The sequence below is a fragment of the Neoarius graeffei genome, chromosome 14 (assembly GCF_027579695.1).
Source record: "Neoarius graeffei isolate fNeoGra1 chromosome 14, fNeoGra1.pri, whole genome shotgun sequence".
In the NCBI taxonomy this organism is placed as follows: Eukaryota; Metazoa; Chordata; class Actinopteri; order Siluriformes; family Ariidae; genus Neoarius; species Neoarius graeffei.
Window position 1 is genome coordinate 48,075,920 of NC_083582.1, and position 27,295 is coordinate 48,103,214.

At 39.6% G+C, this 27,295-nt stretch overlaps 1 protein-coding gene across 1 annotated transcript in view; it reads left to right on the forward strand.

Moving 5' to 3' along the window:
• spata20 (spermatogenesis associated 20) overlaps positions 1-27,295 on the forward strand; it is a 102,857-nt gene that overhangs the window by 55,785 nt on the left and 19,777 nt on the right. Inside the window, exons 13-16 of the mRNA XM_060939887.1 lie at positions 1,141-1,349; positions 4,022-4,035; positions 8,694-8,879; positions 14,626-14,706. Coding sequence (XP_060795870.1) covers positions 1,141-1,349; positions 4,022-4,035; positions 8,694-8,879; positions 14,626-14,706 — 490 coding nt within the window. The remainder of the gene's footprint in view (positions 1-1,140; positions 1,350-4,021; positions 4,036-8,693; positions 8,880-14,625; positions 14,707-27,295) is intronic.

The window sequence follows — 27,295 nt, forward strand, 5'->3', positions numbered from 1 at the left end:
TATGAACTGGCCATGAAAACTGGATTTTTAAAAAAAATTATATATAAATAAATCCTATTATTTTGTTCCTGGAAACATTGAAAAACACTGGAAAAGAACTCCGAAGTAGAAATGCCAGCACTCAGTAGGGTCTGTGAATTCTGGCACTCAGTTCCTCAACCTCAGCTATATCACTCAAGTTTATAAATTGTTGAATGTGTCAGACTTATTTATTTATTTAAAAAATCTTGCTCTCACAGTTATTATATGTGAGATTTAAATGCCATTTTCTTATGAACTTGCTTGGTTCTGTTCATAAATATAAACAAACTAGTTACCTAATTTAATCCACTGTGAGTCTGACCAGGCAGTTACTAAGGATTAATGAATGAATAATAATGAGGCTTTATTTTCAGAAGGTTAATAACCAGTTTAGCTCATGCTAATCTTACACTGGACCTTCTGTCTATCCGGGCTTGGGACTGGCACCAAGTATGCGCTGCCTTCAATTAATTAATTGATGTTGTAAATGCATCACACAGTGCCACACGTTCATGTGATCTTTTTTCACAAGTTTCATACCTGCATGTGCAAATTTTGTTGCATCCTGTGGGATAATCCATCCATTATCTGTAGCCGCTTATCCTGTACAGGGTCGCAGGCAAGCTGGAGCTTATCCCAGCTGACTACGGGCGAAAGGCGGGGTACACCCTGGACAAGTCGCCAGATCATCGCAGGGCTGACACATAGAGACGAACAACCGTTCACACTCACGTTCCTACTTACGGTCAATTTAGAGCCACCAATTAACCTAACCTGCATGTCTTCGGACTGTGGGGGAAACCGGAGCACCCGGAGGAAACTCACGCGGACACGGGGAGAACATGCAAACTCCACACAGAACCCAGGACCTTCTTGCTGTGAGGCGACAGTGCTAACCACTACACCACCGTGCCACCTGTGGGATAATAAACTTTCTACAAACGTGTGCACTCTATCTGTATTTCTATCACCAGTATTGAATAACGTATACGTATTGGGTTATATCCTTAATCGATGTAGATATTAAAACTATGACTATCGGGACAAAAATCTTCTTTGTTAATTTGTCCTGTGCATGTTTGTAACTGACTGGTAAATTTTCCTTGTCCTTCTCTTTAGTGCCTCACCCATTGCTGGATTCCTGGATGACTATGCATTCGTGGTGAGTGGTCTCCTGGACTTGTTTGAAGCTACACACACAGTTAGATGGCTTCAGTGGGCTGAGGAGCTCCAGCACAGACAGGACCAGCTCTTCTGGGATGCCCAGGGAAGTGGCTACTTTTGTAGTAACCCTTCAGACCCCACCATACTGCTGTCCCTCAAACAGGGTGAGACTTTACACACTTCTTCTTATGTACAGTACACCATCATTGCAGCATAATGGAGTAGAGTGGAATAAAAAGAGATGATTGCTGTGATCATAAAAAGATTTACTTTATCCTCCTGAGCCCTATGCTGAGTTATGAGCATTTATAATTTATCTATTCTCGTTGTAATATTACAGTGGGATTACTGTGAACCTGGCACATTTTTAATTGCATTTTTCTTGGGGATATGAGACTCCTCTTTTAATAGTGATGCATGCTGTCTACGTAATAACGTAGCAATAGCGCAAGACTTTTGGTGATGACATTTCTTGTATGAAGTGTGGTGTGTAATGCGGGTGGACTGGTTTTTCAGATTGGCCGATTGCTGCAGGGCTGTGTGGGAGTATGAGGGAGTGAGTCATTTGAACTGGGTGATGCGGATCTCCTGCTGTCACTCAGTGTTCGGTATCACTCCACTGCATAGCACTTCCATCATGCCACTGCTGATAGCATGCTAGAAAAGTCATAACAACCCTTCAGTACTCGGCTACCACCTTTTCTAATGCCCCCCTTCTTACCTCTTATTTTGGACCGCTCTCTTGCTTTCATTTTTATCCTGTTGATTTTTAAAAAATTGTTCCTATTTCTTGCACATTTTGTGCCTCAGTTTTTATAAAAATGCTATGACGATATTCCTTGGGCTACTTTTCGTTTAAAAAAAAAGCTCCAACTTGCCAGGAGTATTCGAGCCTAGGTCTGATGTCCTGAATGACTCCGTTCCATATTTTGTGACAAGGGATTGGATGAACATGCTGACACCTAACACGCAGCCATACCACCCATACTTTTGGTCTGCGACTAATGGCACTGTGAAAATGACACTGACGCCAGCAAGATATGAATTGGGGATGGTGGTGTCTGATGCTTTTGTTGCTGGCGCTGATAAATTAAAAGGGACGTAAGAAGGATTTGTCACCTTTTCTGAGTGACTGCGCCATTGTATAGTGATCCTAGTACGTAAAGTTCCATTAGGATCTGTGTGGAGCTGTGGTGTGTCAGGACATTGTTCCTCCACCATATTGTCACTGGAAGATGGGTTACTTCGCTGAGCACACGCCAGGCTTTATTTTATGCACTGTCTAAACCCAATCATGTAGAATCCTCTGTTCTCCTTACAAGCAACTTCAACTCGGATACAGTTTTATTTTATTCCTGTGTGTGAGCAGTATATTGGCTGAGAGTTTGCATGTTGGTCACAGTTAATGTGTAATAGTTATTCTCCTTAAACGTGTACTATAAATGAAAGAAAGAAAGCACAACTTTATTCATCACACACTTGTGAAATTTCCTCTCTGCATTTAACCCATCTGAAGCAGTGAACACACACACACACACCCAGAGCAGTGGGCAGCCGTGCTAACAGCGCCCGGGGAGCAATTGGGAGTTAGGTGCCTTACTCAAGGGCACCCCAGCCCAAGGCCATCCCATATTAACCTAACCGCATGTCTTTGAACTGTGGGGGGAAACCGGAGCACCCGGAGGAAACCCACACAGCGTGGGAGAACATGCAAACTCCACACAGAAAGGCCCTTGCCGGCCGCTGGGTTCGAACCCAGAACCTTCTTGCTGTGAGGCGACCGTGCTAACCACTACACCACTGTGCCGCCCACAATGCTTTAAGTTCAAATAGTGTATGAAACAAATGCTTCAATTTTGCTATTTTATATACTGTCCATGTACTGGATTGATACAGTCAGAGTCCTTCCCGCACTATTCATGGCGCATTTAGTGGCACTGATTCTCTGTTTCGTAGCCGTCAGCCTCTCGCTTATATTGCATAGCTAGGGTTACAGTGGGGGGCTCATCCTCTGGTAACTGTGAGAGTTTGATTCCCCACTCTAGGGTGACCAGACGTCCCGGTTTTACCGGGACAGTCCCGATTTGGGGTTGTGTGTCCCGAGTCCCGACAAAAGTCTGTCGGGACATGGATATGTCCCGGTTTTCGCCACTCGCGACGTTTGCGACTGAGCAGCGTGGGAATCATTAGCGGAGAAATGTCTGCATTTACTATTTTGATGAATTGACAGGAATCGCAAACTTTCCTGGTTACTGCCCCCTGGCATGGGTGTTTATTTAGCCACATTATTCCAGACAACAGAACGTGTTGCCATGCAACAATAAAATAAACATTAACTGGCGCGAATGTTCTTTGTCTAGCAGCTAGCAGCAGCAATGCCGCAGCAATTATGCCGAAAAGAAAATGTACCTTTTCCAAAGATTTACAGGGCACCTACCCCTTCCTCCGAGAGGTGCAGAACAATGCGCACAAAGCCTACTGCACACACTGTAAGTGCTTTGTTCTTGTACTGAGTTGGGTAGCCTATGTTGCAAATGATGTGCGCTCCTGTGGGGGCTTTCCTCGGGCTGTCGCCCCTCTCCTCCTTTATTGCTGTTTTGTTTGAGTGTATATTTACGGAAGCCGCGAGAGGCCCTTCATATAATCTTTTTTTTATTCACCTTGTTATCCCGAGATAATTACATAATTCAGGATCTCGAGAAAACAACACAACTAATTCGAGATCTCGAGAAAACAACACAACTAATTCAAGATCTCGAGAAAACAAAACCGTTATTCCGTGATCTCGAGAAAACAAAACAATCTCAGCTGGATCACTGTATCTCCGTCGGTAGAGACGAAGCCGGGCCAGTCTTCTGCGGAGATGCCGCAGACTAATTTTGAAATGATCCCTTATTAAAAGACTTGATGCAATCACTCCCTGTGTCAACCCCTGGTCAAAATATTGCCTTATTAGGTGATCGATTATTCCAGACATTCTAATGACCAAAGTTGCGTCTATACAGAATGAGAAATAGCCCCAAAATCAGCACATCACAAGTGTCTTGGCGCACCTGAATGAACCATTTCTCAGCTGTTTACTCGAGATCATGAAATAATTGTTTTGTTTTCTCGAGATCTCGGAATAACGGTTTTGTTTTCTCGAGATCTCGAATTAATTATGTCGTTATCTCGGGATAACAAGGTGAATAAAAAAAGGATTACCGTATATGAAGGGCCTCTCTCGGCTTCCATAGTATATATTCTCAAATCACTTGTCTCTTTTTTTGTTTCTGTTTAACTTACCATTCTGACAGTTTGGCCATATTGCTGTGTTGAACAGCTTGTTGCACCTTCCATTAAAGTGTTCACTTTTGTACACATCATCTTGCTTTATTCATTCAGTTGTGGGGAATGGTTAGTAAGGTTGATTCTGACCTAGGCTATGTTGAGGTCACATATCTACTTTTTAAGTTCATGCTATAGTGCATACAATTTTAGAGATATAGCCTACATGTGCATATGCATTCTTCTTGGTGTTCTCACAAACAGGTGAAATAAATCAGTTTAAATTTGGCCTATGCACATAGCCTGGCCTATTCTCAGCCATTACAAAATCTGTTGTCTGACCATAATTTAACTGATCTGTATACCACTATGCTACTAGATAACAAAATGTCTGTTTGTTTTATTTCATGTGAGATGTTGATAAATGTGAGCTTCAACAAAATGATAAGAGCACCTCTCTGAGTGTCACGTTGACGTAAAAAAAAGGTGTGCGAGCACGAGCATGGTTGCGCGCAAAAGTGTCCCGGTTTCAGACTCGGGAAATCTGGTCACCCTACCCCACTCGCATCTGTATTGTAGCGTGCCTTGCCAGATGACAGTAGGCACCATTTTTATGATGGTCTTTGATATGACCTGACCGTGAGTAGAACTCGTGATCTCCTGATCGAGAGGCGGACACGCTAACTCACCGGTCTGGATTGATATAGGCAAAAAGTAATTGTAAAGAATACAAAAAGTAAGTACATTTACTACATTTTATTATGAATTAGCTGAATTATCTGTTGGTATCCTCTACAATTACTTATTCTTTGAAAGTAAACCTCAGTTGCAGTCAGAAGTTTACAGACACGGACACCATTATGGACATGATTGCCATGGCGGTATTTGGCTTTCCGTGATTTCTCTGCACTGTTTTTTTTTTCTTTCTTTCTTTTCTTTGGCAGAATGATTGTACAACATAAAAGAATTTGGTGCACAATGTTTAATATATATTTTGGATTTTCTGAAATCAATACAGGGTCATAATTATATATACATGGTAAAAATATATACATACAGTGCAGCACACCTAATATTTGGTGAAATGTCCCTTAGTTTCTGTCAGAATTCTGGTTGGAGATTTGAACTCTTCTTGGCAATTCGAGTTAAATTAAATTTGTGTGTTTCCTGGCATGCACCCGACCTTTTAAGCACAGTTCACATGTTTTTAGTAGGGTTGAGGTTAGGATTTGTTTTACGCTTAATGCTAACCTGCTTTATCCATTCCACAACCAGCTTTGATGTGATTTGGGGTCATTGTCCTGTCAGAACAACAATTGTGTCCAAGTTTCTGATGTTTTGAGGTTATGCTGAAGAATTCTGAGTTAGTCCTCCTCCTTCATTATTCCATCCACTTTTTGCAGTGCACCAGTTACATGTGCATCAAAACAACCCCAGAGCATGATGCTACCACCATCATGCTTAAAAGCTGGGACAATGTTCCTCTGGCCATTGTGGCCAAACAACTCAATCTTTGTCTCGTCTGACCATAAAACATTTTCCACCAGAAGGCTTTTTCTTTGCCACATGGTCAGCTGCAAACTTTAGTTGAGCTTGAAGGTGTTGATTTTGGAGCAGGGGCTCCTTTCTTAGACAACAGCCTCTCAGTCCATGGTTATGAAAAACTTGCTTAACTGTAGATATAATGTTCCAGCAGCCTCCAGATGTTTCCTCGGTTGTTCCTGACCCATCCAAACCAATTTCCAATGAGTCCTGTCAAACAAATTCTTTTTATGTTGGCACAGGAAAGCTACCAGCTGTAGTGAATCATTATCACGAACAGGAAGTTAAGAGGCCTTGGCCTTGGCAAGTTAAAAGACATTTTGAAACTTTCAGCACCACTGAATTAATAATCGAAGTGGGCGTATATATATTTTTGACTGTGTTTGCTTTCAGAAAATCCAAAATAAAACTTGTGCACCAAACTCTTGTTTTGTCTTCTATTAAATATGTATGTTGTATGATTTTGCCACAGAAAAAGAACAGTTCAAAGAAATCAATGAAAGCCCAGTATGGCCTTCATATCCATGATGACGTTCATGTCTGTTGTATGTAAACTTCTGACTACAACTGAACATATTAACTCAAAAATTTCCTTGAAATGGTTTAATTGATACAAGCGTCTAAGTATACATAGAAGCACGGGCGATTGCTCTAAGACAACGAGGGAGGCTCAGCCTCCTCTAAAAATGACGAACATCGTGTAGGATGAATTGCGCTAGGCTTATGTTATAGCCGACCTTATAACATTGCTATTTCAGATCCAGAATCATAGAAATATATGTGCTCAACCCAACTATAGTGCGAAATCATTCCCTTATAACTTTCCCCAGTTCGCCTAATGTGTGCGTGAGTTTTCCCCCTCGTGACAGCGCGATGCAGCCCAGCCTCAGTGCATAGGGAGCTTGTGCTTGTCAATCTCAAAATGCAAGACGATTATTGGACAAATACTGCGAAAACGCCCGCCCACGGAGTCTCACGGACTCCCAGCCTCAGTGGACTTCAACGGCATTTGGGAGCTATGCGCTTTTCAATCTCAAAATGCAAGACGGTTATTGGACAAATACTGCGAAAATGCCCGCCCACGGACTCCCAGCCTCACATGGGAGGGACATGGCAGTTTCCGCGAGGAGACTGGTGATTGGTGAAAGCGGCCGGATATTTTCTTTGATTGACAGCTCGTTTCAAATATAGACAGGCAGCGGACAGTGTTGCCAGATTGGGCGATTTTCCTCCCAATTGGGCGGTTTTAAGTGCATTTTGGCGGGTTTTGAACATATTTTGGGCTGGATAACGTCAGCAGTATCTGGCAACATCAGTTCAGTCCCATGCGGATTCGCAAGTGCTGTGGTGTATTGTAAAAAATCAGCTTACATTTCGATTTCATTCATTACATACGGTTTCTACCAGCTTTTTTAGTTTGTATATATTTTCATTGTAAATAAAGTGTAAATATAGTGTTGTCAAGTTTGCTATCTTAGTTCCAGAAATTTTGTTTATTTGAGTGACTGAACTTGAACTTGAGGGGGCTAGTCAGCTAGCAAGAAAGCTGCGCACGGATGCCAAGCATTGCTGATTTAATTTTGGCGAAGCCATTTGTCAGTCTTCCTTTCGAGGAAAAAATTAAAATTAAAGAGCAGGGTAGACCAACGCCTCAAATTGACTTGGTGAAAAAGGTAGGGAATAATACTCATTCCTTTCAGCTCTCCTGGTACGAGAAAGTGAATTGGCTAACAGCAAGTGACCCACATCAACAACAGTAAATAGGCTACTTTAGTAATATGTCATGGATGGACCAAAAATATAGAATCTATTTAAAATGTTTATGCGGAGTATATTATATTGGAATATATGTTTTTCTGGATATGAATTAAACACCGCTACAATTTGGAAAACATTTTTAAACAAAAACACAGCCGAGGTCAATTTTTAAACAACATGCCACAATTTTAAAATATAAAATGTTAAAATATCCCCCCCCCAACACCACCATCATGTATATTGGACAGTACGCTAATGGGCCAAAAGAACCTGTTATTTCACAGTTTGTGACGCTGCCAACAATCCGCCAGATCAGAGGCAAGAGTATGGGCAAAATTGATGTGTTTTTTCTTTTAAAATCTGGAAATATCGTAACTGACCAGCCTCCCCTGTTTGAAAGACTACCAGCCGCCACTGCATAGAAGTATTTCTAAAGCAAAATTAAAATATACTTTACAGTTGTTATAATTTTCTCCAACTGTACATTGAAAGACAAAAAAATGTTTTGGCTCCATGAGCAAAATGTGTCATTGTATTGCAAATGGAGTGTGTGTTAATAATATAATAGCATCTATTTGGGGACTGTGCTGTGTTATATGTCAGTCATCACCTCAGTTCCAGGTGCTACCAGCTCCATAGATCTGTCTGCATGAGGTCAGAGCACAGAACATGCATACAGTCACACAAAGGAGATAAAACCATTCTCATGACTGGTCACACACTTCACCTGCAATATCAGGCACTTTAAGCCCTGTGCAGCTGATAAATAGCCAAAGGTCAAATAGATAATTTGAATAATGCATCAGTGCAATGACACTTTCCAAAACAGGGACATTTTTATCAGGCTGCGAAAATAGCCTGGTTGTTGTTTGGGATTCATCATGGTTACTATGCAATTTATACCTAGTGATCTTTTTCTCTTCAGACCAGGATAGGTGCAGAACCCAGTGACAAACTCCGTCTCTGCATTGAACCTGCTACGCCTCTCCCACCTGACAGGCAAACAAGAGTGGATGCTGCGCTCTCAGCAACTGCTGACCGCCTTCTCTGATAGGCTATTGAAGGTGCCAGTTGCCCTGCCTGACATGGTCCGTGGCCTCATGGCACATCACTACACGTTTAAACAGGTAATCAGCACTGAAGCTGGTGTTGGTTTGACTGAACAGGTATACAGCACCACACCTTTATTACTCACAAAGCAATAAATGCTGTTTTCCCATGTTTTGAAAATAGAATTAAAAAAAAAAAAAACCCTGACTTGTAACACACTTACAATGAAAGCCCTAAGTCCAGTTGCTTGGCAATAAACCTTCATAAAACTGTTATAGTCTAATCATAAAAGTCTTAGCATGTTTGAATATTGGTAAATGCAGGAATAAATCTTCAAGTATTTATGTAATGACTTAACCTTAGAATAGTTTCTTTGAAAAAACTAATCTTATCTTAAAAAATGATAAATTATTCAGCTTAAATCATAAAAGCGCCCCCCCCCCCCCCCCCCCCCCCAAAAAAAAAAAAAAAAGTGTGTGTGTGTTCATGAATGTTTATTGATTTCCCTTAGATTCAGGCTTCCACATAAGTAAGGTCAAGTAATTTCTTTCTTTCTTTCTTTCTTTCTTTCTTTCTTTCTATCAGCCTTTCTTTTTCTTTCTTTCTTTCTATCAGCCTTTCTATCAGTATTCTTTCTTTCTTTCTTTTCTTCTTTCTTTCTTTCTTCTTCAGCCTTTCTTTCTTTCTTTCTTTCTTTCTTTCTTTTCTTTCTTTCTTTCTATCAGCCTTTCTATCAGTCTTTCTTTCTTTCTTTCTTTCTTTCTTTCTTTCTTTCTATCAGCCTTTCTTTCTTTTTCTTTCTTTCTTTCTTTCTTTCTATCAGCCTTTCTTTCTTTCTTTCTTTCTTTCTTTCTTTCTTTCTTTCTTTCTTCTATCAGCCTTTCTTTCTTTTTCTTTCTTTCTTTTCTTTCTTTCTTTTCTTTCTTTTCTTTCTTTTCTTCTTCTTTCTTTCTTTCTTCTATCAGCCTTTCTATCAGTCTTTCTTTCTTTCTTTCTTTCTTTCTTTATTTATTTCTATCTTTCTTTCTTTATTTATTTATTTATTTATTTATTTCTATCAGTCTTTCTTTCTTTCTTTCTTTCTTTCTTTCTTTCTATCAGCCTTTCTTTCTTTCTTTCTTTCTTTCTTCTTTCTTTCTTTCTTTCTTTCTTTCTTCTTTCTTTCTATCAGCCTTTCTTTCTTTCTTTCTTTCTTTCTTTCTTTCTTTCTTTCTTTCTTTCAGCCTTTCTTTCTTTCTTTCTTTCTTTCTTTATTTATTTATTTATATCAGCCTTTCTTTCTTTCTTTCTTTCTTTCTTTCTTTCTTTCTTCTTTCTTTCTTTCTTTCTTTCTTTCTATCAGCCTTTCTTTCTTTCTTTCTTTCTTTCTTTATTTATTTATTTATTTATTTCTATCAGCCTTTCTTTCTTTCTTTCTTTATTTATTTATTTATTTATTTATATCAGCCTTTCTTTCTTTCTTTCTTTCTTTCTTTTCTTTCTTTCTATCAGCACTTTCTTTCTTTCTTTCTTTCTTTCTTTCTTTCTTTCTTTCTTTTCTTTTCTTTCTTTCTTTCTTTCTTTCTATCAGCCTTTCTTTCTTTCTTTCTTTCTTTCTTTTTCTTCCTTCTATCAGCCTTTCTTTCTTTATTTATTTATTTATTTCTATCAGCCTTTCTTTCTTTCTTTCTTTCTTTCTTTCTTTCTTTCTTTCTTTCTTTCTTTATTTATTTATTTATTTATTTATTTATATCAGCCTTTCTTTCTTTTTCTTTCTTTCTATCAGTCTTTCTTTCTTTTTCTTTCTATCAGCCTTTCTTTCTTTCTATCAGCCTTTCTTTCTTCTTCTTTTCTTTCCTTTCTTTCTTTCTTTCTTTCTTTCTTTCTTTCTTTTTCTTTCTATCAGCCTTTCTTTCTTTCTTTCTTTCTTTCTTTCTTTCTTTCTTTCTTTCTCTTTCTTTCATTTATTTATTTATTTATTTATTTATATCAGCCTTTCTTTCTTTTTCTTTCTTTCTATCAGCCTTTCTTTCTTGCTTGCTTGCTTTCTTTCTTTCTTTCTTTCTTTCTTTCTTTATTTCTATCAGCCTTTCTTTCTTTATTTATTTATTTATTATATCAGCCTTTCTTTCTCTTTCTTTCTTTCTTTCTTTCTTTCTTTCTTTCTTTCTTTCTTTCTTCTCTTTCTTTCTTTATTTCTATCAGCCTTTCTTTCTTTATTTATTTATTTATTTATATCAGCCTTTCTTTCTTTCTTTCTTTCATTCATTCATTCATTCATTCAAAGGAGTATGCACCCCCAGGTGAAATTGAGTCAGTCCCTGCAGTCCCTAGAGTGGATGAGTGAGCCAAAGCGTTTGTAGCCGACCCAGCCATTGTCCTGATCTAGAAATGCCCCGGTTAGCTTTAGCTTAGCGTAGTCGCTGTAATCCGGCGTGTCCAGCTAGCATTGTCGTTGCAAAAGTGAATCAAATAACTCAAGATTTTTTATAATTATTTCTCATGACCTGTACATTCACATCGAGTACACATATCAATGCAAATTAACATGAAGGGATTTACTAGACCAATTTATATCTGGAACTATTTTCGGCCACAGCACAGGCAAAGCACCGCTGCAGGTGCAAAGACACCACGCAGCACCACAACTTCCGTCAATACACCAGTGTTACCAGGGAAACCAGGGTTTTCAGGTGCTGCGTGGTGTCTTTGCGCCTGCAGCGGTGCTTTGCCTGTGCTGTGGCCGAAAATAGTTCCATATATAAATTGGTCTAGTAAATCCCTTCGTGTTAATTTGCATTGATATGTGTACTCGATGTGAATGTACAGGTCATGAGAAATAATTATAAAAATCTTGAGTTATTTGATTCACTTTTGCAATGACATGCTAGCTGGACACGCCGGATTACAGCGACTAAGCTAAAGCTAACCGGGGCATTTCTAGATCAGGGCAATGGCTGGGTCGGCTACAAAACGCTTTGGCTCACTCATCCAACTCTAGGGCCTGCAGGGACTGACTCAATTTCACCTGGGGGTGGCGTACTCCTTTAAATACAATTATCACGTCTATCCTAGGGATGTGATGGTTGGATATTAGGTGTAACAGTGAGTATTCCTTTATGAACAAGTTTATATGCAGCATCAGTCAAAAGTTTGGACACACCTTCTAATTCAATTGTTTTTCTTTTTTTTTAATTAAGACACTTCATGTCTTAAAGTAATGATGGACTGTCATTTCTCGTTACTTAGTTGAGCGATTCTTGACATAATATGGATTGATACAGTTGTGGAATAGGGCTATTTGCTGTATTTTTATTATTTACTGTTTCCTCTCAAACACATTAAAAAGGCAAGCAATTACACTAACTTTTGACAACTTTTTTTTTTAAACCACAATTTCATACATGTTCTATATGTTATTTCATAGTTTTGATGTTTTCAGGTGGTGGCACAGTGGTGTAGTGGTTAGCACTGTTGCCTCACAGCAAGAAGGTTCTGGGTTCGAGCCCAGTGGCCAGTGGGGACCTTTCTGTGTGGAGTTTGCATGTTCTCCCCGTGTCTACCTGGGTGTGCTCCAGTTTCTCCCACAGTCCAAAGGCATGCAGTTAGGTTCTCACTGGTTACTCTAAGGCTACGTTTACATTAGACCGTATCTGTCTCGTTTTCTTCGCGGATGTACTGTTCGTTTACATTAAACCGCCTGGAAACGCGGGGAAACGGGAATCTGCCAGCGTCCACGTATTCAATCCAGATCGTGTCAGCTCCGGTGCTGTGTAAACATTCAGAATACGCGGATACGCTGTGCTGAGCTCTAGCTGGCATCTCATTGGACAACGTCACTGTGACATCCACCTTCCTGATTCGCTGGCGTTGGTCATGTGACGCGACTGCTGAAAAACGGCGCGGACTTCCGCCTTGTATCACCTTTCATTAAAGAGTATAAAAGTATGAAAATACTGCAAATACTGATGCAAATACTGCCCATTGTGTAGTTATGATTGTCTTTAGGCTTGCCATCCTTCCACTTGCAAGTGGTAAGTGATATGCGCTGGGATCACACACACAGCGGCTCAGTCCCGAATCACAGCTTGTTCACTTCACTCGCACGCTCTGTGAGCTGTGCAAGGCCAGAGTGCGCACCCTCCAGAGGGCACTCGCTGTTCAGGGCGGAGTGATTTGGAGCGCAGGATGCCTGCAGAGCCGAGCGTATCCGTGTATTGGTGTTGCTGTGTGCACACTAATCGTTTTAAAAACGTTAATCTGATGATCCGCTGATACGGTCTAATGTAAACATGGGCTAAATTGCCCATAGGTGTGAATGGTTGTTTGTCTGGGAAGCCGTGACAGGCTTAGTGAGCCAGAAGTAGATGAAGTGTGCTCTTGATATCCAATTGGCCTACAGGGTTTCAGGATAAAATAAATAAATTAATGAACTATTTTGATGTATTGTTCTCCAGTGTAGGAAATAGTTAAAATACAGAAAAACCTATGAATGAGTAGGTGTGTCAGATTATGGGACATTCCACCGAATGGGTGCCATTTGCTTGTTGTACCACTCCCAAATTAAACTTAATTTGTTATATCTTTTCAACACTGATTGTAATAACACACATATTTAACTATTCAGAATGTGTATTGGTCAACCTCAGGCTACGTTATTTATTTTTTTACAAGGTTTGGAAGTCAAAGATGGCTGCATACTCTTTATATGAGTAACAGGACTGAAAGTAACAGGACTGAGTTTTTAGCCTAGGATTAGCAAATACATGGAATTAAGCCACATGGCGTCATCGCTAATAGTATGACCACACTTGGCACATTCTAGTGATTTACCAAAAATCTGTATTTTTAAAATAAACAAATATCATCTAAGAAATAATTTTAAGTAACAGGACAGTATGTTGACATTGACCTTATCAGTCAAAGTTTAAAAATCATCAAATATACAGAAAAGTAAATGAGAGAACTAACTTTTGGTCTTCCCATGGCCTTCAGAAGACACAACTGATGTAACTTCCTGTTGAGCATGTGATTTATGGAATGTTCCAAATTTGTCAGATGGGATAATATGTTTGGGTAACAGGACTGAGTGAAAACCCAGGGACACGACTAAAATGTGTATTTTAACTAAGATATTGTGGATTTCTTATGAAAAAAATTTATTTAAACCATGGATAGGATATGGAGTTACACAACAGTGCAAAAGAAATACTGTTTCTGAAGGATTTTAATCACAATATGTCATAGTTAAGTATAAAGTTAGAGTGCGGGGACAGGTAGCACATGCTATTTTTCAGTGTTTTAGGTAGTTTTTATTAATCCTTACAATTATAGATCTTAAATTTGAAATCAGATCAACGTGCAGGACATTCTGGGTAATAAGGAAATGTATTTTAAAGTACATTTTTATGTGCATTTATACATATAATTTTCTAGGGACGGAAATGGCACCGATTCGGTGGAATGGCTCTTATCTTCTTTTTAATCAAAGTTTGTTATATGTCATGCCATTTAATTAAAGTTGTCAGTATAGTTACTATGTTCCTGGATCAGTGTCACCTTGTGATAAATGAGTGACAGAAATGACTTAGGCGAAACTACACTGTCAGTTTCCATGTGAAGTAGGTCTTCCAAAGTTTCCTCCTTTGCCTTAAAACTTGTGAAGATGTATCAACCCATCAGAGCTTACCTGGACAGGAGAAGTCATTTGAGGGAGAGAAATAACAAACTGAAGGTCCAGGCAAGGGCAGTCTGAACCTTCGCACACCTGCCCACCTCATTACTGCAACAGATAGACCTAACCCCCTTCCATTTCTTTCTTGTTTTTCTTGCTTTCTTTCCTAGATAATCATCTGTGGCCAGCCTGAGGCAGAGGACACAGCTAGTCTCGTTGCCTGTGTCAATTCCCTGTTTCTTCCCTATAAAGTAAGTCTTTTTTCTTTGTAAGGTTGAAGAGAAAAAGTGAGACAAGTTTTCCTAATTGACAGCATACAAAGAAATACTTGAGTAAAAGTAGATATAAGCTGTTGTAATATTATTTTTAAAAATGAAGTATTTTCCCATCAGTACATGGGACAGATCAGCATTGCTGAGGGTGATCTTTGGAATTGCGGGGGGGTTAGCAGTTCACCTTTCAGGAACCTGGCTAGTTGCTTCTCGTTTAATGCACCAGGCAGTACAGATTTCACACCACCTTAATTGAGTCCCAAGTGGCTGGAACTTGTGGCTACTGTGGCCAGCAGCTGGATGCCATCCCTCATCCACATGCTCACTGTCGGTTCATAAGCAGGGGGTGTCTTTCAGTAGCCATCATGCTTTCTTTTCAAAGTTGCAGATTTGCCAATTTTTCATTGTGCTGAGCTCACAAACTTGTGATGTTATATGAAAACGTAGCTCCCTTTTTTCTTTTCTTTTTGAATGACACACTGATCAGAAGGTAATGTAAATTACTGTATAGTTAGAGCACGAATCTTAATGATTGAGCAAAAGTAATTGCGCACAAATGTCAAGTTGTTAAATTTCATGCACACACTGTAAAGGACAATAGCTGCACAGTGCAACATGGGCAGAATGATTTGGGAATAATTAGTAAATAACTTGTGGTTACTGTAGGATGCAGCCGGAGGCTTTGTGCTTTTTTTTTTTTCTTTAATATAAAGGTCATCATAGCTTAGAGATAGCATTTTCACTCTTTCTGCCCTTTTCCCCAGCTCTGTATACAAGGCCAATCACTCAATAGCTGTGACAAAGAGAGCAAACACACGTACACACAGAATAAGCCTGGCCTTTTGGGCTTTTGCTGCTACCTAATGTACTCCGGGAGAATCCCCAGCAGGGGTGTTCCTTTCTTCATTTATTTCTAATCTGTTTTCCTTCCTCATGGGACTGAATCCAGCTACCCGGGGGGTGGAGGGGTGGTGGTGGTAATATATATATCATCTCATTATCTCTAGCCGGGTTCCCCATGAACTAATATATATATATTTTTTGTAATTATTATTTATTTATTTATTTTGGGGGGCAGCCATGGCCTGAAGGATAGAGAAGCAGCCTAGGGCTCAAAGGGGTGCTGGTTCGATTCCTGGGACTGGCAGGAAAAATGTGAGGCGAGTTGAGTGAATGAACAGCACTTTCCCCTCCCTCTGTATCATGGCTGAAGTGCCCTTGAGCAAGGCACCTAACCCCAACTGCTCCCCGAGCACTGTAGCATAGCTGCTCACTGCTCTGGGTATGTGTGTGTGCTCATTGCTCACTTGTGTGTGCATGTGTGTGTTCACTGCTTCAGATGGGTTAAATGCAGAGGAGGAATTTCATTGTGCTTAAGTGTACATGTGACAAATAAAAGCTGCTTCTTTAAAAAACACTATATATATATATATATATATATATATATATATATATATATATATATATATATATACAGTTGTGCTCATAAGTTTACATACCCTGGCAGAATTTTTGCTTTCTTGGCCTTTTTTCAGAGAATATGAATGATAACACAAAAACTTTTTTCCCACTCATGGTTAGTGGTTGGGTGAAGCCATTTATTGATAAACAACTGTGTTTTCTATTTTTAAATCATAATGACAACAAAAAAAACATCCAAATGACCCTGATCAAAAGTTTACATACCCCAGTTCTTAATACCGTGTATTGCCCCCTCTAACATCAATGACAGCCTGAAGTCTTTTGTGGTAGTTGTGGATGAGGCTCTTTATTTTCTCAGATGGTAAAGCTGCCCATTCTTCTTGGCAAACAGCCTCCAGTTCCTGTAACTTCCTGGGCTGTCCAGAACCTTCACTTTGTTCTGCTGTAGCCAATGACAGGTCGACTTGGCCTTGTGTTTTGGATCATTGTCATGTTGGAATGTCCAAGTACGCCCCATGCGCAGCTTCCGGGCTGATGAGTGCAAATTTGCCTCCAGTATTTGCTGATAACGTGCTGCATTCATCTTTCCTTCAACTTTGACCAAGTTTCCTGTGCCTTTGTAGCTCACCCAAAACATCAGCGATTCACCTCCATGCTTTACAGTAGGAATGGTGTTCCTTTCATCATAGGCCTTGTTGACACCTCTCCAAATGTAACGTTTATGGTTGTGGCCAAAAAGTTCAATTTTGGTCTCATCACTCCAAATTACCTTGTTCCAGAAGTTTTGAGGCTTGTCTCTGTGCTGTTTGGCGTACTGTAGGTGAGATACTTTGTGGCATTTGCTTGGTTTTAACAGAGCCCCTGATTTTCCATTTGTTAATCACAGTTTGAACACTGCTGACTGGCATTATCAATCGCTTGGATATCTTTTTGTATCCCTTTCCTGTTTTATACAGTTCAACTACCTTTTCCCGTAGATCCATTGACAATTCTTTTGCTTTCCCCATGACTCAGAATCCAGAAACGTCAGTGGCTGGATGAAAGATGCAAGAGTCTGTCTGGATCCCAGAAACTCACTCAGCTTTTATGCGCACACACACTGATTACAAGCAAACAGATCACAGGTGAGGATGTTACCTTTAGTAGCCATTCAAGCCCATTTGTGTCAACTTCTGTGCATGTTATCAGGCCAAAATCACCAGGGTATGTGAACTTTTGATCAGGGTCATTTGGGTAGTTTCTGTTGTCATTATGATTTAAAAAGAGAAAACACAGTTGTTTGACAATAAACGGTTTCACCCATCCACTAAGCATGAGTGGAAAAGATGTTTTTGTGTTATCATTCATATTCTCTGAAAAATGGTCAAAGAATCATAGATTCTGCCAGGGTATGTAAACGTATGAGCACAACTGTGTGTGTGTGTGTATATATAGGCACTGCCTAAAAGTGGAGCTCCCAGTGAGCTACAATAAAGATACAAATTTCGTTGTCTGCTGGTCAAGTGTTTGAGAGATGTTGCCTTGCACTTACGATCGGGTTCACTGTGGTGGTACACATACGTATGTCATATATATTTATACAATATAGTAATTTAACAGACATGTCCTTGTTAATGTATATAAACTGAGTTGGAAGTCTTCTGTATTCTTCCTATGTCTAGCCCTGTTGCACTGAGATCTCTGCAAGAATTTTGAGTGATCTGTACTTTCCCATAAAGCATGACAGATTAAAAATGACTGCTGTTTTGCCTAACACTGAATTTAGTGTATCTGCAGCCAGCCACTGTTTCCAGGTTGTTAACATCAGACCCTGGTTTTGACTTGACTCATAGCTGTCAGTGTTCACTATGTGGGACACAGAGTGTCAGTTCCTATAAGCTGGTTGTGGTGTAGTGACAGAAACACAGAGCTGTCCCCTGTTCCACTGTCCTGCTGTTGTCATTCTGATTAGCCTTGTCTATCTCTATAGGTCTTGTCAGTACAAAAGACTCTGACAGTATGGCAAGAAGTTGTTTACGGTGATGTTATTTTATTTTTCACATAACCTAAATGGTCACAAATAGCATGATGACTACAACCCAAATACTATTGACGATAAAATTAAAAATACAAAAAAACATTCAGGTTAGTTCATGCCCCCAAGGTTTTTCTTGAGTAGAAGTGTCAGAGACAGAGTTTCTCAATAGCTTCTAGACCACCACCTTTAAACACAAGCACTTTAAGCACAAAAAGCAAGGATGGAATATGCAGACTGAAGAAGCACATTGTTTTGTCTTTGCTGAGAAATGTAACACATGTAACATAAATTCAAGAGATAATTTGAAAAAATGAAAAAAGAGGGAAAAACAGTATATTATTGGGAATCTTCAAATAAAGCATTAACATAATTGAATCGATGCCTAGTATACAGTAGTACCAATATACTCTTATTGCTACTGAATAGTCCTATTGTACAACCCCAAATTAGAAAATGCAAATACAAAAAGAAAGCAGTGATTTTAAAAATTTACTTTGTACTTGTATTTCATTGCAGACAGTATAAACCCAAGATAGTCCATGTTTTGTCTGGTCAACTTCATCTCATTTGTTAATATACATCCATTCCTGCATTTCAGACCTGCAATACATGTCAAATTGAGACAAGACAATTTAGGGCTAGTAATGAGGTAAAACAATTAAATAATTATTGATTTGAAACCGGTGATGTCAACAGGTGATTGCAATCATGATTTGGTACAATATCAGTATCCAGGAAAGGCCTTGTCTTAAGGGAGCAAAGATGGGCGGAGGATCAGCAGTTTGTCAACAAATATGTGAGAAAATTATTGAAATGTTTAAAAACAATGTTCCTCAAAGAAAGATATGAAGGGATTTGGATATTTCATCCTCTACGGTGCATAGTATTATTAAATGATTTAAGGAACCTTGAGGATTTACGGCGCATAAAGGGCAAGGGCGCAAGCCTAAGCTGAACACCAGTGATCTCCAGTCCTTCAGACAGTACTGCATCAAGAACCATCATTCATCTATAGCTGATATAACCACATGGGCTCAGGATTACTTTGGCAAACCTTTGTCAAGCACTACAATACAGAGTTACATCCACAAATGCCAGTTAAAACTTTACTGTGCAAAAAGGAAGCCTTATGTTAATTGTGTCCAAAAGCGCTGTTGACTTGTCTGAGCTTGGAGACATCTGGGATGGACCATCATACAGTGGAAACTTGTATTGTGGTCGGATGGATCAGTATTCCAGGTCTTTTTTTGAAAGAAATGGATGCCGTGTGTTCCGGATCAAAGACGAAAACGACCATCCAGACCGGTACCAGCAACAAGTCCAAAAGCCAGGGTCTGTCATGGTATGGGGTTGCATCAGTGCCCTTGGGAAAGGTAACTTGCACTTCTGTGATGGCAGCATTAATACAGAAAAGTAGATTGAGATTTTGGACAAACATATACTGCCTTCAAGAGGACATCTTTTCCAGGGATATTTCAACAGGACAATGCAAAACCACATTCTGCGCACATTACAAAGGCATGGCTGTGGAAGAAGAGGGTGCCTGTCCCCAATAGAGAATGTGTGGAGGATTTTGAAATAAAAAAAAATGACCTTGTCAACCAGGCGGCACGGTGGTGTAGCGGTTACTGCTGTCGCCTCACAGCAAGAAGGTCCGGGTTCGAGCCCTGTGGCTGGCGAGGGTCTTTCTGTGCGGAGTTTGCATGTTCTCCCCGTGTCCGCGTGGGTTTCCTCCGGGTGCTCCGGTTTCCCCCACAGTCCAAAGACATGCAGGTTAGGTTAACTGGTGACTCTAAATTGACCGTAGGTGTGAATGTGAGTGTGAATGGTTGTCTGTGTCTATGTGTCAGCCCTGTGATGACCTGGTGACTTGTCCAGGGTGTACCCTGCCTTTCGCCCGTAGTCAGCTGGGATAGGCTCCAGCTTGCCTGCGACCCTGTAGAACAGGATAAAGCAGCTAGAGATAATGAGATGAGATGAGACCTTGTCAACCCCGTACTACTGTTCACCGTAAGACCTGTTTGCAGGAAGAATGGGACAAAATAACACTTGAAACGCTTAATCACTTGGTGTCCTCAGTCCGTAAACATGTTTTAAGTGTTGCGAGAAGGAATGGCAACATTATAAAGTGGTAAATGCTTTACTGTCCCAACTTTTTTGAAATGTGTTGCAAGAATCAAAATTGAAACAAGTTTTTATTTTGGAAATAAATTAAATTCATGAGGTAAAGCATCAAATAATGTGCCGTTGTATTGTTTTGAGTGCAGTACTGGCCAAAGGTTATCTACAAATCATTTGTTTCTTTTTTTTAACTTCAGTTTCAATATACCATCCAACTTTTTCTGATTTGCGGTTGTAATTATCACATGAATCACAAGAAGTTTGGTTTAACGGTATTGCTGTCACACTTAGTATTTGCCAATGTATAAAATAATATTTGTTTTGGAACATTGTGCACTGACCTCATTTTGTGCACAACCAAATGTAGCCATGAGGTACTAAATCGAGGCCATGCAAGTGTGTGTGTGTGTGTGTGTGTGTGTGTGTGTGTGTGTGTGTGTGTGTGTGTGTGTGTGTGTGTGTGTGTGAGAGAGAGAGAAGATGTGTGATTTTATCACAAAAATGTGCCTGCAGTTTAAAGGATAAGCTGACCAAGCACTCATCTGCTATGCTTACAGCTTACTTACTTTATGTTAAATCATAATTTCATCCATTAAAATATTGGAACTTGAGATAACCAACGTCTCCAATTAAGATGCTGTCTCTTCTGATGTCCTCTGTGTGGAAAAAAAAGGGGTGATACTATAATTAATTAAGAGTGAGTATTGTAGTACTTATGGATTTCATATTGGCCTCAAATGGCTAAATCACTTTAGTCCCTAGTCTGATGACAAATGGGTGCAAAAAAAAAAAAAAAACCTCTTCTCTATTCCCACCGATCTCAACCCTGAATACAGCCCATGGTGAGTGAGGAGTGATCTATTTGCTTGTTTTGGGTGCATATGGACTCAAATAAATCAGTCATCTGGAAGGATACAGAGGTTTCAGAGATTCACCTGGCTCCCTGTCTATTTTTAGATGTGGTCCATGAATCCAGTCTTACGAAATGCGGAGATTTATATTTTGGCCTAAATTCAGTTGTGCATTCTCATGTGCTCAATGTTAACAGGTCTCAAGGTTCCATTAGATTTGATAATGGGGAGACCGCAGAGCGTTGCCTAGACACAGCTGAGTATAAGATTGTGGAAGCTGGCAGTAATGAGTTAGTGATGCTAGTTAGAAGGAGATTGAATAGAATTTCATCTGCCCAGGTGATGATAAAGAAATTGGGCAGCCCACGCAGGTGCCTATTCTGCAGAGGCTAAGCCTCCGATGGACCTGAGCCTGAATTGTTTGTTTAATTGACTGAGATATGACCGCCAATCTCATCACCCTGCTGATTGCACAGTTGGAGACCTTTTTGAAAAATAGATGACTTCCTCTTATTGAGCTGAACCTGCAAGCAAATCATCATTCTTACCTTAAATCCTCTGCATATGGATCTATTCTTAGAGACGCAGGGAAAACGCTGTTATATTTTGGTGTCAGGTTGTCTATTGGTGTGACATGACATGAACTGTGTAGTGCTAAATGTTGTTGTTTTGGTAAAAAAAAAAAAATACAGGAACCTCTGGCAAGACTTTATACTGTATGTATGGAAATGGATGCCTCATTTAATTCCATGTTGGAAGGGGATAAACAAGGAAAGATTATTAAAATTACTAATGCTTTTCATGTGAAGTATCAGCGCTAGAATCCAGTGTAACACAAGTCTTTGACTTTAATCAAGGAGTTATGGACTGACCTTAGTTCTGCAGGGAGTGGCTTCAGTTTCTACAGTGGTAGAGCTATTCTTTAAAGTGTATGTAATGCCTTGGTGTTATGCTTTTAAAATGAATATACATCATTAGTAATGACCAAAATGAATTAATAAAGCAGGGGGAGGAAATAATATAAATTATTTATTTTATTATCAAGCACAAAACTATTGATAAATCGTGGCTTCCGGATCCCGGAAAAAGGCAGACTTGCCCCAGGGCTAATCTCGCATAACGTCATGCGTGGAACCCCAGTTATCTGGGTCGTTTCAGGTCATCTGACTCCATGCTTGTTTACTCACTGAAATTGGATATTGTTGTAGGAATCTTACAGAAATAATGATGGGAAAGTGCTGCGTTGTGTTTGGATGTTCAAATTCCTATACAACCGGACATTCAGTTCACAAATTTCCAAGGAAAAAAAAACACATCTAAAGTGACAGTGGGTGAGGTTTGTGCAAACAAAACAGGCAGATTTCGTGTCGCCAACACACACACACACACAGAGTGCAGCAGACGCAGGGTTATGAGCAACATTTGCACACTCGCAACATCCGACCTTATCATATCTGATGCACTTTAACTGGAAGAAAAAATAAATCTGATTCATCAAGTGTTCACCACCACCAAAACAACCACATGGGAATTATTGGAGCAAAAAGAAACCCATTTATTTAATAAATTACATTTGATCTGACATTTGGACAGTTCGTCGATTCCCCTATTATCTCTCACTCACGCACCAGACGCAGGGTTATGAGCAACATTTGCACGCTCGCGATATCTGATGCACTTTAACAGGAAGAAAAATGCACGTGCTCAATCATCATCATTAATTATTAACTAAAACGTGTTAAATGTTCTCAGATTGCAATATTGCAAGACTTGATTTGTTTTTAGTTTTGTTCAGGAAAACATGATGAAAGGTAACCAGTGTGTTCTACACATCACATCTCTCTCGCTATCTACCTATGTCTCCATTTCGCGTGTGCTACAGAGGAAGACTGTTGTGAACCAGCAGTTTCTCGTCTTGGGGGCTTTAAAAGATAACCATTTATCGTTGATAATCATCTGCCCCTTCATCAGACATACAAGAATCCCAATCACTATCAGAATTCTCTCCAAAACGTGATTCTATATCGAGACTGGTGTAACCACTGCTGTGCACGGGAACGAAATTGATACCTGGATTGTTACACGTGTGACATCATGCACCCCTTCGGGATCTTCCGGATAAGTCTTGGCAGATTCCATGAAAATCGGCTAATCTTGTTTATTTTCCATCAATTTATGGCCTTTTGGATCAGCTATGGTTCGAAAACACATGGTCAATCAACATAATGATTGTTGCTTTGTACAAGGAAAAAAGTGGGATTTAGAGGCATTACATACACTTTAAACAGCATTCTCAATACATCATATATTAATCTCATATATTTCCTCACAGGGGAGCTATATGTCAACATACCAATATCTCTGATTTAAAAACCTCACACACCTCCTAAAGTAATGGAGATCTGCTTCCATGTGCAAAATAGGAAATTGAATTTTACAGTCAGAAATCCAGAGACTGTAGTAGATGATATTTTCTTTTCACAAACTGAATTTCGAATACCACTGGATTCTCCACTACAAAAGCAGCTGGGTAGCAGTGACCTGAGATCTTCGTATCACACTCTGTGAAGCACTCTGCTGCCAAACTGTCATTACCTCCGCCAAGGAGGTTATGTTTTCGGCAACGTTGGTTTGTTTGTTTGTTGGTTGGTTGGTTTGTTGGTTTGTCTGTTAGCAACATTACGGAAAAAGTAATGAACGGATTGCGCTGAAATTTTTTCCAGAGGTGTGACTGGGCACAAGTAACAATCCATTAAATTTTGGCGGTGATTCGGATCACCTTCTGGATCCCGGATTTTTTTAAAGGATTAATTTTTTCCCCATTGAAATGAATGGGTGCCCGATGCAAAAAACAGGTTTTTCCTTCTGTAGGCCAAACCGTAAGGTGTAAAGTCATGAAACTTGGTACACTGATAGAGGAGTGGACCCTGATTGATTTCATCAAGTTTCATGTTGGTCCGTCTCACGCTCGAGCGCCATCAACTGATCACAGTCTTGCATGCGTTCATGCACGTAACTTTTGATCCATATGTCCGATTTTCATAAGTCTGGTGGCGTTGGAATCCTTGGAGCTAGACGATTCCAACGCACCCAATGACGTCATTCTCCGCCTAATTAAATTTTCCGCCATTTTGAATTTTGTCCAAAGTGAAGGTAGAGTGACCCTGGCCTCATGTTTTGTCCGATCATCACGAAACTTGGCACACATGATCTCCAGTCCATGCCTAATGAATGATATTCGTTTTGCTCTCATACGTCGAAGCGTTCGCCCGTGGCAGCCAATCAAAATCAATGGCGAAGCCACCAAACAGGAAGTGAGCTCAAATCACGGAAATGCTTTGATGTATCAAGACCATATTTAGTGGCATGACTTTGGACACCATCCAAACTACCCTCATCAAATATGGTGTCATTTGGCCACTAGGGGGCATCACAATTAGCAAAAACGTATTTTGGCTCATATCTCAGAAATGCTTTGACATATCAAGACCATATTTGTTGAGATTACTTTTGGCACCAGTTCATGTACCCTCATCAAATTTGGTGTCATTTGGCCACTAGGGGGCGCCCCAATGAGCAAAAACGTGTTTTGGGTCATATCTCTTTACGGATTTAAAATTACATCTACATTTTCATGTTGGTGATGCTCTGGGATGTCCCTGTAAAGAACCTTGCCAGCCTATCATCTCCGTATGAGAATCCGCCTTGTGTCTTGGCCAAACTTTCGCGTGTTGACACAAAACTTGTCGTGTGAGCGTGCGGTCACCTCTCTTGCCGGGTCGTTCTGGCAGCGCACCTGAGCAAGCACACTTTTGCATTTTCTCCAGAAATGCATTCTAGTTAATATTATTACCTCCGCCAAGGAGGTTATGTTTTCGGTAGCGTTGTTTGTTTGTTTGGTTCTTTGGTTGGTTGGTTGGTTGGTTTGTCTGTTAGCAACATTACGGAAAAAGTAATGAACGGATTGCTCTGAATTTTTTTCCAGAGGTGTGACTGGGCACAAGTAACAATCCATTAAATTTTGGCGGTGATCTGGATCACCTTCTGGATCCCGGATTTTTTTAAAGGATTCTTGGCGGAGGTCTGCGCTCTCCGAGTGCTTTTCTAGTTTGGATTATATCCATGATGGAATAAACTTGAACATAATGTGCTGATCCCAAAAGCACTGCAACACAAAGATCATCGTTCAGTGGTAGAGTGAGCGTTGAACTTTTTCTCTACCAGTTAAGATGAACAAACATTCTTAAACTAGCATCCCGTCCTCCACTATTCCTTTTGTGAAACCCTGAACTTGCATATTGACACACAAAAATTTGTCGACTTAAATTATACTCAGCATACACACCCATGGTAATTTTAGAGACTAAAATGTTTGGCCTAATTACCACCACTGACTTAATCAAGTTAGCATTAAAATTTCCTCCATGTGCTAATTGCATGTTCAACCCCAGTGAACTCTTGGCCCAAGTTTTATGAAGCTAAACCTTCAGAGCATTGGCTGAATGTTTTTGGTGGAGAGAGCTGAAATTGCATTTTGCTTGATATATTACTTGGCCATATTTTAAGAATGCTTTTTAATTTATATCTAGTTAATGTATCATCTGTTCATTCATTTTCAGGAATGGGGCATAATTGTGAGGAATGAACGACAGTATGAATCTCAGCCTCTTTAATCTCATCTGTGCTTATTTATTGAATTCAGGTTTTCAGCGAGGCTCTTGAATCCAGACCAACCCTCACTAAATCAATTTATCACAAATCACAGTGTAGAAAATTAAGATTGATTAAAATTGCTGGGATGACTCTCTCTATGCTGTGATCAGGCTGAGTGTATGGTGATTACATGGCCAAAGTCTCATGAGAATGCTTCTGATACGCCGAATATTTTGGAAGCGGCACTCTTTCTCTCTTAAAATGGCAGCCAGCTGTTGGCTGCTGTAATTTGGCTTGCATGTCCAGAGACAGAAAGGGCAAGCTTTCATTTATGACCTGATATTACAGTAGCACACACTGAATTTAGGTTTTGTGCCTTTGAAGCTTTTAATGCTTGTGTCCTCTTGGCCAGCTGGATTCTCAAACTGTTTGGAGCCATGAAGCTCTTTTAACTATAAAATAAATCCCACAGACCACAGATTTAGTTTTTAATGAACATTTAATTAAATATTATTATTATTATTATTATTATTATTAAGTTTAACTTGTATAGTGCCTTTCTCACACCCAAGGTTACCTTATAATTACAAAAAAAAGAAAAAAAAAGTCTAGTATAGATAGAGAACTTTCTGTTACTGAGCGTTCCACTGATGGAGCAGCATTTTATGGAGCAACAAATGTTATTACTTGTTTTGGGGTTAATTAGGTTTGGATTAAAGCCATTAAAAAAAGTCAAATGCGTTAAAAGCTGTAAGAACTTGATCATAAATGGAGCAAATAGGCCCCCTGGCTAAGCTCCACAGACCCCTGGTGTCCCCAGATCCCACTTTGAGAAACACTGCCCAAGGCGAAGAAAGACAAAGAAGAATAATGCCAGCTCTATCTCACAAAAGTATACATTATAACTACAGTATCAGGTCAAAAGTTTGGACACACCTTCTCATTCATAGGTTTTTTTGGATTTTGACTATTTTCTACATTTGTAGAACAATACTGAAGACATCAAAACTATGAAATCACATCTGGAACTTGTATGGAATTACTGTATGTGGTAAACAAAAAAAGTGTTTTAAAAAAAAATGTGTTTCATAGTTTAAGTTTTTATAGCCACCGTTGAGCTTGATGATGCTTTGCACACTATGGGCATTAACTAACTTCATGAGGTAGTCACCTGGAATGCTTTTCAATTAACAGGCGTGCCTCGTCAAAAGGTAATTAGTGCAATTTCTTGCCTTCTTAATGCATTTGAGATCAAACAGTAAATAATAAAAATACAGTAAATAATAAAAATACAGTAAATAGCCCTATTCCACAACTGTAGTAATCCATATTATGTCAAGAACTGCTTAGCTAAGTAAAGAGAAGCAACATCATTATTTTAAGATATGAAGTGTCTTTTAATTAATAAAAATAAAGAAAAACATTGAATTAGAATGTGTGTCCAAACTTTTGATTTGGTTCTTTATTTTATTAATATCTACTGGTTAAAAGCAGTCATCGGGGC